The sequence below is a fragment of the Carcharhinus amblyrhynchos genome, chromosome 29, assembly GCF_965287045.1.
Source record: "Carcharhinus amblyrhynchos chromosome 29, sCarAmb.v2.hapA, whole genome shotgun sequence".
NCBI classification, from domain to species: Eukaryota; Metazoa; Chordata; class Chondrichthyes; order Carcharhiniformes; family Carcharhinidae; genus Carcharhinus; species Carcharhinus amblyrhynchos.
In genome coordinates this window covers 6,588,932-6,600,999 of record NC_137352.1, presented here as the reverse complement: position 1 = coordinate 6,600,999, position 12,068 = coordinate 6,588,932, and the positions used below count along the sequence as shown (strand labels likewise).

General features: G+C 46.2%; 1 protein-coding gene across 2 annotated transcripts in view; it reads right to left on the bottom strand.

Moving 5' to 3' along the window:
- zbtb16a (zinc finger and BTB domain containing 16a) overlaps positions 1-12,068 on the bottom strand; it is a 270,254-nt gene that overhangs the window by 147,871 nt on the left and 110,315 nt on the right. For both annotated transcript variants that reach the window (XM_080214571.1, XM_080214572.1), the window contains exon 3: positions 1,274-1,371. In XM_080214571.1, the coding sequence (XP_080070697.1) occupies positions 1,274-1,371 (98 nt within the window). The remainder of the gene's footprint in view (positions 1-1,273; positions 1,372-12,068) is intronic.

The following is a 12,068-nucleotide window of genomic DNA, read 5'->3' as shown; positions in this document are numbered from 1 at the left end:
GCAGCAAGGTGATTACCTTAATGAAGCAACATAGTATGTTTACTATGGTTATAATACTGTACAAAGTGAGGCCAAATCAAGACTAATGTTCTATCTGCTCACCTAATGAGAAATAAAGCAGCTCGGATTATGCAGGTCAGCTCCTATCCCACTAAAGCTGTGGGATCCGGAGTATCCTTAAATTGGTCAACAGATGTTGACACAAGGATTCGGGTCTAAAAAAAGTTACTGCTGGCATGGCAGACTGATGGTTGGCATTACAGCCGACAGGAACCTCTGTGTAACATCTCATCTAACAGACGGACATCATCGCGACAGCATACAATTCGCCAACGAACAGACTTAATGGGCCGAATGGCCTGCTTTTTGCTCCTGCATCTTAATATTGTAGTAAGCGTCAGTCTGGAGAGTGTATATGTAGCCCAGATGGGTCACCTCCATGGACACTCACTGGTAACTGCCAAAGCAAACCAGGTTGTGTAATGTATGCTCCACATAACAAAAAGGAAATCCTGTCCACATCATGTTTATGCTCCATCCAAACCTTTTCCCAACTTATCCCATCCCATCGACATATCCTTTTTATTCCTTTCCCCCCTCGCATCGCCCCTGGACCAATAATAGCTGACCGTCACATCATGACCACAGTGCCAATTGTGGGATCTTGCTGTGCACAAATGGGCCGGCCACAAGTTTCCTGCGTTGCTACGGCGACGACGCTCGATATTTAAGAAGTAGAAAAAAGTGTGTACGTCGAGCTTGTGAACGGTGCTGCAGAAGGGCAAAGTCTTAACTCCCCACCCCTCCCATCACACATGCAAATGAATTCAGCACTAAAAAGGGAAGAAAATAGCTTGTAACAGGCTTTATTTGTTAGAAGTCTAAACACAAAAAAAAACTAACCGCACTAGCGGGTTGCCAACTTTATATGTTGGGAAAAAAAAATCAAAACTGTTTTGTTTACAGCACAGGAAACCTGCTTGCTCCTTCCCCCAGACTATGACAAATTTGGCACAAGGTTCACTGTACATACTGTACCCACAGGGTTGGCTCCTAGCCCAGGCTGGCAAAATGCCAACTCCACAACAACAAGTGTCGTCAGCCAGAACAAGCCACAGGGATGGCGGGGGGAAGAGAGCTGAAATAGACACCGCAAACGTATACAGCATACCACAGTTTGCTTTCTCTCTCTCTCTCTTTTAAAATATTGCACAAATTCCTCTTTTATATCTTTCAGAAACGAGAGAGAAATCGCGTGATCCACAACAGTTACCTGAGTGCGAAAGCAGATGCATACGCAGCCGTAAGCTGTCCAGGAATCGCTTACCACACAGCTCGCACCCATAGGTCCTCATCCCACTGTGCAGCTTCCTACAGAACAAGGTGGCAGCCGAGGAGAAGGGAGGGGGAAAAAAAAGAGAAAAAGAAATGTGCATCAATAATCTACTGTAAAAAAAAATGCGCAACTTCATCAGACACTGCTCCCCCCCCACTTTCATTATTCTCCCTCCAGACAGCCGCAGTGGTCGCTTAGAAGCTCGGCTGCTTTGAGCTTTTATTCCGACATCACAGATTATAGTTGCTAGGCATTTTCCATCCACCGTAGGAGAGATGTAAAAGACATGTCAAGTAACGTGCTTCAGCGTTGAGCAACACACTCCAATACATCACCTGAAATGGCTCCTTGCAACAAAAGCAAACCTGTACACCACAAAAACTTCACCTTTCGGTCCTATGGCATTGACTGCGTTTAACACGCATTAAACTAAACTCAATCTAAACTTGTGTGGCTGGATGTTTAGCAGCAGTTTCGACTGAGTCTTTAACTTTGCAACCCTTCAGGAGGAGGAGAGCTGTGACCTTACCAACACCATAAGGTATAGGTGTAGAATTAGGCCATTTAGCCCATCCAGTCTGCTTTGCCATTCAATCGTGGCTAAAAAATTTCTCAACCCCATTTAATCACCTGTTACGTAAGAAATAAGAGCAGGAGTAGGCCATCTAGCCCTTCGAGCCTGCCCCATCATTCAATTTTTCCCATAACTTTTGATCCCCTCACCAAGAATCTATCTCTGTCTTAAAGATACTCAATGATCTGGCCTCCCCAACCTTCTGTGGCAATGAATTGCACAGATCCACCACCCTCTGGCTGAAGACATTCCTCCTCATCTCAGTGCTCCAAAAGCTTGTGATTCCAAGTAAGCCTGTTGGACTTTAACCTGGTGTTGCAAGGCTTCTTACGGTGCCCACCCCAGTCCAATGCCAGCACCTCCACATCACAATTCTAAAAGGTCAGCTCTTTATTCCGAGGCTGTGCCCTCGGATCCTAATCGCTATTGATGGAAACATCTTCCCCACTCTATCCCGGCCTTTCCGTATTCAATGAGATCCGTCCCTCATTCTTCTAAACTCCATCGAGTACAGTGCCAGAGTCCTCAAACAGTCCTCATGCGAGAAGCTTTTCATTCCCGGGATCATTCTTGGGGGCCTCCTCTGGACCCTCTCCAGGGCAAGCAAATCCGTGTCGGACAGCAGTTATACTGACAGAGGAATTCCGATGAATGAGTGTCCTGGTCAAAAACGGGTGTAAATGATGTGAGGGTACATCTTGGAGTCGCTCACAAGATACTGCAGCTTTAACCAGCAACAGGGGGATAATCAGAAGGCGGCGAAACTCTGAGCAGTTTAGGCTTTGGCGCCTTACGAGCTTTAAGAAAGACAGCAGAAAGGAAAATTTAAGAAATTTGCATTTATGCAGGACTGTGTATCCCAGAAGGCTTAGCAAGCAAAACAGGTTGCTGTTAAAATGCAAACCCAGCAGCCAGTTTTATCCACAAAATATCCCGCAAGCAGGAAGATAAACGACCAACTATTCAACTTAGTGGCTCCGATTGGGGATAAATGCTGGAACTCTTCATAATTAACCTTCACAGAAAGCCAATTCTCCCTAATGGCTTCTTTCAACTCAACATTTAACTGGTGCTGCATTGCTGACACTCTGTGCATAGGAGACCTAGAAAATCCAGGGACTCCTCTTTCTAACAGCGCTGGGGATGCACTGACACCATGGACTGCAGTGGTTCAAGGCAGTGGCTCACTACTACTTTTACTGGAGGAGAGGGGGGTCACACAACACCAGGTGAAAGTCCAGCAGGTTTTTTTTTTGAGATCACACTACGGAGCACTGCTCCTTCGGCAAGTGATGTTTTCTTTACTTTTTCTCAAGGCAGTTAGGGAGGGACGATAAACACTGGCCATTCCAACAAAGCTCACATCCCATGAAAATGTTCGGGAAAAGCAGAATCTTGTTCCAGTGACAAGGGTCTGGGCTCCCAGCTCCAGCAGGCATAACCGCAGCCTTGTATCTTTCCAGGAATGCCTGTCAGGATTACGTACAAATCAGGCAATTGACAGGCCACTAGTGGGTCTTTCCCCAGGATCTGGACCCTGGGGGCAGAGGTCCTTAACCCTAACCCAGCCACTGGGGCCTCAGGTTAACAACTTCTCATCCAACATGTGTCACTTCCGATAGCAAAGCATCCATTGCATTGGAACGTTAGTCTTGAGTTTTGCACTCCAGCTCGCAAATGGAACTTTCTGGAGCCTTGTGACTCAAGAGACGGGAATGCCGAAAACCGAACCTTGGTTGACACAATATTGGAGACGCAGGGAAAGGCTAATCAATTGGGTGGGGTAGTCAGAGATTGCATGACAGAATTGCCAGGGTCAAGTCCAGATTTGTTAACCCCGGAGCCTTTTCTCATGAATGCTAACTGACTTGCTGTGGATCCACCCAAAAGCAAACAGATGATTAACACCCAATCTTATGCCAACATGGGAACAGTTGACAGAACCAGGCATGACCACCCACCCCTCCACACCCTATTCTTCGTAAACTCGTCAAGTAACTAAAAACTCCCTGAACCACACAAACTGCCTTTTGAGAAAGGCATTGCAACACATACTTAAATTTAAAAGATTACAGAAATAACCACAAGAGCAATGAGGCCAAAAAGAACCAACCACACTGTATTGCAATCGACTGCTCAGAGTCAGTAACAGAGAACACAGCTCACGGTAACCTTCCCCTCCAATGGAATGTAGAACATTAAAGTCTTTCCCCAACGTCTGTCCTTTTCCCATAATTTCATTAGTTGAGTCTACAAATCAGAACCATGCTTGTAATCCAAGCTTTCTAAAATAGTTTTACAAGTGGAGTGGTTCATAACAGTGCTCGCGTAAGGAGGCTTCAAACCCACACTTATCCTTTTTATTGTATTGCCGTGATTCAGTTAGAGCATTCTTCCACCCACCCCTCAAAAGGTTGTGGCTTCAGACCCCACTCCAGAACCTGTACACAAACACTTATTCCTTTTTCTAATTCATTTGTGGAACATGGGCGTCGCTGGCTAGGCTAGTATTTGTTGCCCATCCCTAGTTCACTTTGAGCTGAATGACTCGCTCAGCCATTTCAGAGGGCAGTTGGGGGGCAACCACATTGCTGTGGTTCTGCAGTCACATGTAGGCCAGACCAGGTAAGGATGGCAGATTTCCTTCCCTAAAGGACATGAGTGAACCAGATGGGTTTTTCTGACAATAGACAAAGGTTTCATGGTCATCAGTAGATACTTAATTCCAGATTTTTTTTATTGAATTCATACGCCACCATCTGTCTTGGTGGGATTCAAACCCAGGCCCCCAGAACATTAGCTGAGTTTCTGGATTAATAATCTAGTGATAATACCCCTAGGCCATCACCTTTGGTGCAGTAATGATGAAATGCTGCATTGTTGAAGGTGCACCACTTGCAGGGTAATGGGGGTGGTCACTGGTTAGCAGCTGCCAACAACCTTGGTACAGTGTCCCTTTGCCAGCCAGGAAGGGAATTACAACCAGTGGCACCACCTCTCCTCAAGATTAAGCTAACTCACCACATCCCGAGTCTGAACCCAGACCTTCTGTGGTTCAGTGATAGACAAAGCAGCAAAAGCGCAAGGTGAGCCATCATGGGTTGCCGGTTACTGAACTTTTAGTCTTCACATACAGTCACTTAGCATTCCAGTCTGGTATTTTAGGCAGTGGGAAGTCTCACAACACCAGGTTAAAGTTCAACAGGTTTATTTGGAATCACAGGCCTTCGGAGCACTGCTCCTTCATCAGGCGATGAAGAAAGCTCATGATCCCAAGTAAACCTCTCTGGACTTTAACCTGGTGTTGAGAGACTTCTGACTATGCCCACCCCCAGTCCAATGCTAGCATCGCCATATCATGGTATTTTAGACAACGTAATAGTCTGCACAGCCTGTCAAATTGGGAGTGTTTTAAAGGATGAGAGGTGCAATGGAAATTGGGAGGTGCAGGAGTTCTGAGTTAGAGGAAGGATGGTTGCAGGACTACAGCAGATTGCAGAGATAGGGGCTCCCCCCACCCCCAGTACATCTTCACACCCACACCATTATTTACCCTTTGGAGACTAGGGGAGGATGTAGTGGAAGGATTTCCAAGCTGACTATCAGCCCGTTGAACTGTGTAATGTTCACTCCTTCTGTGCAGAAAAGTCCCAGTGTTGGACTCGAGCCTGAAGCTTCTGGTCTAGAAGTAGGAGTGCTACCACTGCGTTCACAAAGGGAAGGTCTATGACCCATAATATTATATAATTCAATTGTGTTGTTGGGTTTGTCCTCCAATAGGGAGGGGATCGCTTGGGGGTGGGGTAGAAAAACGGGACTGACCTCCAGGCTCGATTTGGCAGGAAGGGAATTCAGACAGGAAGTGGATTCAGAAAGGAATGAAAGGATGTCAACAGGACCCAGTTAAATTCTGTACAAAGTTAACTGGCCCGATTTGAAGCCCAAAGATGGAGGTTCCTAGAATCATAGAATCCCTATAGTGAAGAAAGAGGCCATCGAGTCTGCGCCTACCACAATCCTACCCAGACCCTATCCCCATAATCCCACATATTTACCCTGCTAATACCCTGACACTAGGGTCAAGTTAGCATGGTCAATCAACGTAATCAACACGTCTTTGGACTATGGGAGGAAACCCCCACAGACACAGGGAGAATGTGCAAACTCCACTCAGGTTGTGATGCAAGAGCAGAATTGAACATGGATCCCTGGCGCTGTGGGGCAGCAGTGCTAACCACTGTGCCGGAGCTGACCTCCAAAGTCACAATGGACAAACTGAAAATCATCATCACTTCCCCTTACCCCCACAAACAAACCAGTTGCTACTGTGATGTCCTCCATAAATCGTCTCAAACTGCTCCCAAAACCATCAGTGGCAGATCTGTACTTCCCAGCTTGTACTGTGGTTTGATACAAGTCATATTTCTCTCTTCAATCTCAGGCTAGACTGATAGCTCCTGGGTTTGAGTTTCCCAGCTGGAGTGAGCCCAGTATTGTTGCTACACGCCATCAGTCTGCAGCAATCTTCCTCCAAATAATCAACAAGTTAACAACACAAATCTATCCTTGGACCAAAAGATCCCAGGATGGATTCTCAACATGACTGGCTTATCTCAACAGGGAGCTATGTTGCAACTGATGCCTTTAAAGACTGATTTAAAAGAAATAAATGAGGAAGCAATGTGCCGATTGGGTGAGAGGAGCATTGGGTGGTGTTTTCTGAAGACCACGAACACCGGCTGAGAGCAGTTGGGCCGAATGGCCCATTTCTGTGACGCAGACCCAATATAATTCTATGCGATTGGTTTAGTGACCCTGAAGGAGAGGAGGAAAAATAAACAAACAGTCTTTGTTGATGGTTAACACCAGTAGGTCCTGCCTCATTGCAACATTTCCAAAGGTAGCTTCCCACAGTATACTGGAAACAAGGAATGCCATGGTGTAAGATGAGCTACAGTGGGGATTAGGGCTAGAAACTTAATAATTGCTGTACATCATTCCATTATCACAAGCAATTATTTTCACCATGTTGAAATAGATGTTGAAAATCCATAACTGATCGGTCCGGATGCAGCCCAATTCAAATGCAAGGCCATATTACAATAACATTCTGCTTTCAACATTCTCTACTGACAACAAACAACCTATCACTGGGATTTTAGGAGTTACATGGCTCCCATTTGTAGTTCTCAGCTGGAGCTTTGTTCAGGAACACTATGTCTGTTGGATCAGTGTAAAAGCAAAATATTGAGCGAATCCAAATTATTAATGTACTGCAAGTAACTTGATTCCAATTCCAATTGGAGTTTGGACAATCCTTTGTATGCAAGGAATGGAACTCCTGTCAGATGTGCCTGGAAATGTGACAAATCCACAGCCCCAGGCTCAATTGGGGCACAAAACGGAATCAAATTTGGGCCATTTGTCTCCTTCTGCAGCATCTCTCACAAGCCCGGGTCAATCCAAAAGAAACACCCATCACCACCCCTTCCCCACCTTTATCGCCCCTCTCACCCCCCACGCCCAGCACCCATCCCTTATAAAGGGCCATCGCACGCATTCAAATTCTCAAGGTTGCGTGCACATTCAAGTCTCACTTTAGAGACATTTAGGCTGAAACTCCCAGTACTGAGGGAGTGCTGCACTGTCAGAGATAACACCGTGAGAATGAGGCACTATACGGAAGTCTATTTCTGCCCTCTCAGTTGAACCCTGTGGCACTGCTTTGAGGAAGAGCAGTGGAGTTCTTCCTAGCGTCCTGGCCAATAACTGCTGCCGCGAACAATATCTCTCAAACAGGTCATCCTATCACTGATCACAACGCCATTTGGGAATGCTTGAGGTGAGCCTCAGAGTGACCGCACTTCAAAAATATTTCACTGACTGTAAAGCACTTGGGACATCCCACGGGGAAATGAGCAGGACTCGGTTTTAAGCACAGAATGATGGTGATCTGGAATACATTGTTTTAAAGAGCGCAGTGGAAGCAGATTCCAGTGAAAACTTGCAAAAGAAAACTGGCTATGTTTTTGTAGAGGTAAAAATGTACACTCTGGGGGAAGAGAACCATAGAATCCTTACAATGCAGGAAGAGGCCATTGGGCTGGGACCATTAAAACTAGAACCAGAGGGCACAACCTCAGGCTAAAACAGAGGAGGAATTTCTTCATCCAGACAGTAGTGAATCTGTGGAACTTTTTGCCACAGAAGGCTGTGGAGGCCAGGTCATTGAGTGTCTTTAAGACAGAGATAGATAAGTTCTTGATTAATAAGGGGATCAGGGGTTATGGAGGAAAGGCAGGAGAATGAGGATGACAAAAATATCAGCCAAGATTGAATGGCGGGGCAGGCTTGATACGCCAAGTAGCCTAATTCTGCCCTTATGTCTTACGGGCCCATCGAGTCTGCACCAACTATCCGACAGAGCATCTTATCCAGGACCTATCCTCATAACCCCAAGTATTTACCCCACTAATCACTCCCTCACACACACATATTGGGGAACAAAGGGGCAATTTAGCATGGCTAATCAATCCAACATGCACATTTTGGACTGTGGGAAGAAACCAGAGCACCCGGTAGAAACCCACGCAGACATGGAGAGAACGTGCAACTCCACACAGAGTCACCCGACACCAGAATTGAACCCGGGTCCCTTAACCACTGTGCTGCCCCGAGAGGAGGGAGGATGACGAATTGGATCGCTCTCGTCAAAGAACCAGCACAAGTACAATGGGCAGAATGACCTCTGTGCTGTTGATGTCATTGAAGCTTGTTCTTTCAAGACCCAAGCAGGTCTGAAAAACACTAGTCCAGGTTCTCTCAGTTCAAGACTGCATGCTATGAAAATGTCACACACCCATCATTATACTATTTTGGGAGCAGGAAAAAAATCTCTTGCAAAAATATTGCCAGCGAGAGAGCCGGGAACACAGAACAATGGGTTACTACATTTCAACCATGCTTGGAAATAGCAAAATCAATACCATATTGACTGGCTTATTTCATTTTAAATTGATCAGACAACCACAGGGGATCAATGCAGGTCATGATACGGAATGTGCCTACAGTTGTAATTACAGTTGTTAACATGGTTAATTGTGTCATCTGGTCAGTTTCTTGCCCTCGCTCCTCAGACGCATTTTCCACATTTGGCCTCTCTTTCCCCTGCACTGCAAACCAAACTATGACCTCTAGTTTTCCCGAGGGCTACCAATGCTTTACTTGCAGATATCAAAATTGGAGGAAGGCACTGTTAATTGTGGTTAATTACATGCAGGTGGAGGTTATTGAGTCTGCATGTTCTCTCCGTGTCTGCGTGGGTTTCCTCTGGTTTTCTTCCACAGTCTGAAAGATGTGCTGGTTAGGGTGCATTGGCCATGCTAAATTCTCCCTCAGTGTACCCAAACAGGCACTGAACTGTGGCGACTAAGGGACTTTCACAGCAACTTCATTGTAGTGCTAATATAAGGCTATGTGTGACTTATAAGTAAACTTTTACATTTTTTAATTAAGCTGGAGTACTGTGTGCAGTTTTGGTCGCCGCACTTGTGGAAGGATATATTGGCCTCGGAGGGAGCGCAGAGGAGGTTCACTCGGCTGATACCAGAAATGAGGGGGATGGATTATGAAGGGAGACTAAATAGACTGGGTCTGTGCTCGTTGGAGTTTAGAAGGATGAGGGGGGATCTTATAGAGACGTATAAGATAATGAAGGGGATGGATAGGGTAGGGGTAGAGAGATTCTTCCCACTTAGAAAGGCTAGCAGGACTAGAGGGCACAGCCTCAAGATGGGGGGGCAGGGGGGAGGTTGCAGGGTGCGGAATCGGAGTTGAGGAGGAACTTCTTCACTCAAAGGGTGGTGAATCTCTGGAATTCTCTGCCCATTGAAGTGGTGGAGGCTACCTTGCTAAATATATTTAAGTCACGGGTAGATAGGTTTTTGGCAGGCAAGGGAATTAAGGGTTATGGGGAGAAAGCAGGAAGGTGGAACTGATCCACTTCAGATCAGCCATGATCTTATTGAATGGCGGGGCAGGCTCGAAGGGCTAGATGGCCTACTCCTGCTCCTATTTCTTATGTTCTTATGTTTGTTTCATTTGAACAATACAAAGCGACACTTCACAAAACTGTGATGTGGTTAAGTTAGGCGACATACGCTTGTAACGTTTCACTATGCAAATAAATGTTGGAAGGTACATCATCCTCCACCCACTGGCTTTCTGGAATGTAGCACAAGAAAACACACCCTTCAGCCCAACTGCTCTGTGCTGTTTAGGTCTACATGCACCTCCTCCCAACATCCTTCATTAACCCCATCATTATGGTGATGATGCAGAGAAGCACAGTGGTTAGCACTGCTGCCTCGCATGCCAGAGACCTGGGTTCAATTCCGGCCTTGGGTCACTCTGTGTTTTGTCTGCATGGGTTTCCTCTGGGTACTCTGGTTTCCTCCCACGCTCCAAAGATGTGAGGGTTAGGTTGATAAGCCACCCTAAATTGCCCCTAGTGTCAGGGGATTGGCAGGGTAAATACATGGGGTTGCGGGGATGGAGCCTGTTTGGGTCAGTGCAGACCCGATGGGGCGAATGGCCTCCTTCCGCACTGCAGGAATTTTACAATCACATCCTTTCAGGCCAGTTTCCTGTTAAAGACTTGTGCTTTTTCCTCAACTTCTGCATGTGGTAACAAGATTCCATGGTCTTCCCGATTGGAATTTGTTGGCCAATACCCCAGCTTCAGGAATGGTACAGAACCCAAATCTTCTGGAAAGGAAGATGGGGCGAAAATGCATTAAAAGCTGCACTCAGAACCACTTCTGGAGACGTGTGGAAGAACGTGCGAATGTGAATTTGAGACAGTGTGTCAGTGGGCAGGGAAAAGGGAAGGCTGACTGAGAAAAAGGCTTGCACTGACATGCTGCTTTTCATGAGAAATTTACACCCCAAACTGCAGAGTGGCAAAAATGAAGTACTTCTTGAAACGTAGTTACTGTGGTAACGCTGGAAATGCGGCAGCCGGTTTTCATACAGCAAGATCCCGCAAACGGAAATGTGCTCATCACAAAATGACCCTTTGAGAGATCAATATTTCTCTCAATAATATTGCCTCTCTCTGCAATAGTGCCTGGAGCAGGCCCAAAGACCCCTAGTTCAACATCTCGTCCAAAAGAGGGCAAATAAAGTTCAAACGTTCCAAAAACGGCACCATATGCGAGATGGATGCCTGTGTGGTGTGCTAGGGCGCTGGCTGTGCTCAAACATCTTGGGGTTCTCGGAGGGGGAAGGGGCAAGTAAATATTTTTCCCCGCTCTCACAACGTGCAACAGTCACACAAGTTCGCCTTTTTCTATGAAACTCACAGAGAGAAACTGGGCTTAAAGCCAGTGCTATTAAATGAAACAAAACCAAGAAAACGTCCCTTTTCGGAGGGGAACTACCTTTTAAAAAAACTGTCACCAAAAAAAATAAAATGAAGTAACAAACATTGCTCCTTATATCCCCCCTGCCCCGCCCCCCCCACCCCCATCCCCCCCTTCCCACAGGCCTCATCCAATCTTGGTCCATAAGTCATTGGAGGTTTTTCTAGTTGGGTTTAATTTGCAAATGCGCAACATTATACATCTCTGTTTACAGTCAACCAGATAAACTCTTATTACCCCGATCCATGTTATCACTCCGAGCAGGCAATGTACCCAGAGAAAAAGACTCATTATGGATTTGAAATAAAACGAGGGCGAAAGGGAGGAGGCGTCCAGTGAAATATTTTTCTTAAAACAGCGGCAGTGAGGAGGAATGGCCATCACAGCAGTCTTCACATACTTTAAACCGACAGGATAAACCTTCCCAAGAAGGGAATCGCCAAGAACAAACAAACACCCAATACAGCCTGGGCCTCCGGCAAAGCTGCAAGTAATTAAGTGGGCTTGTAAAGAGCCAAGAGGAGCACTTCAAAGGGGCAGTAACTTCTGTAACAGCCACCTTCCTTCCCTCCCTCCCTCCCCACCTCCGAAAGGGGTTCCCAGCTCTCTAAAGCCATGCACATTGCCATGCGCTGTTCCCATCAACATGATTGTGTTAAAAGGAATGTTAGAACTCGGCATAAAGATGCCTGCTGGAGCAACACATACATCCCTTTAACTTTTGTTCGAGAGGATC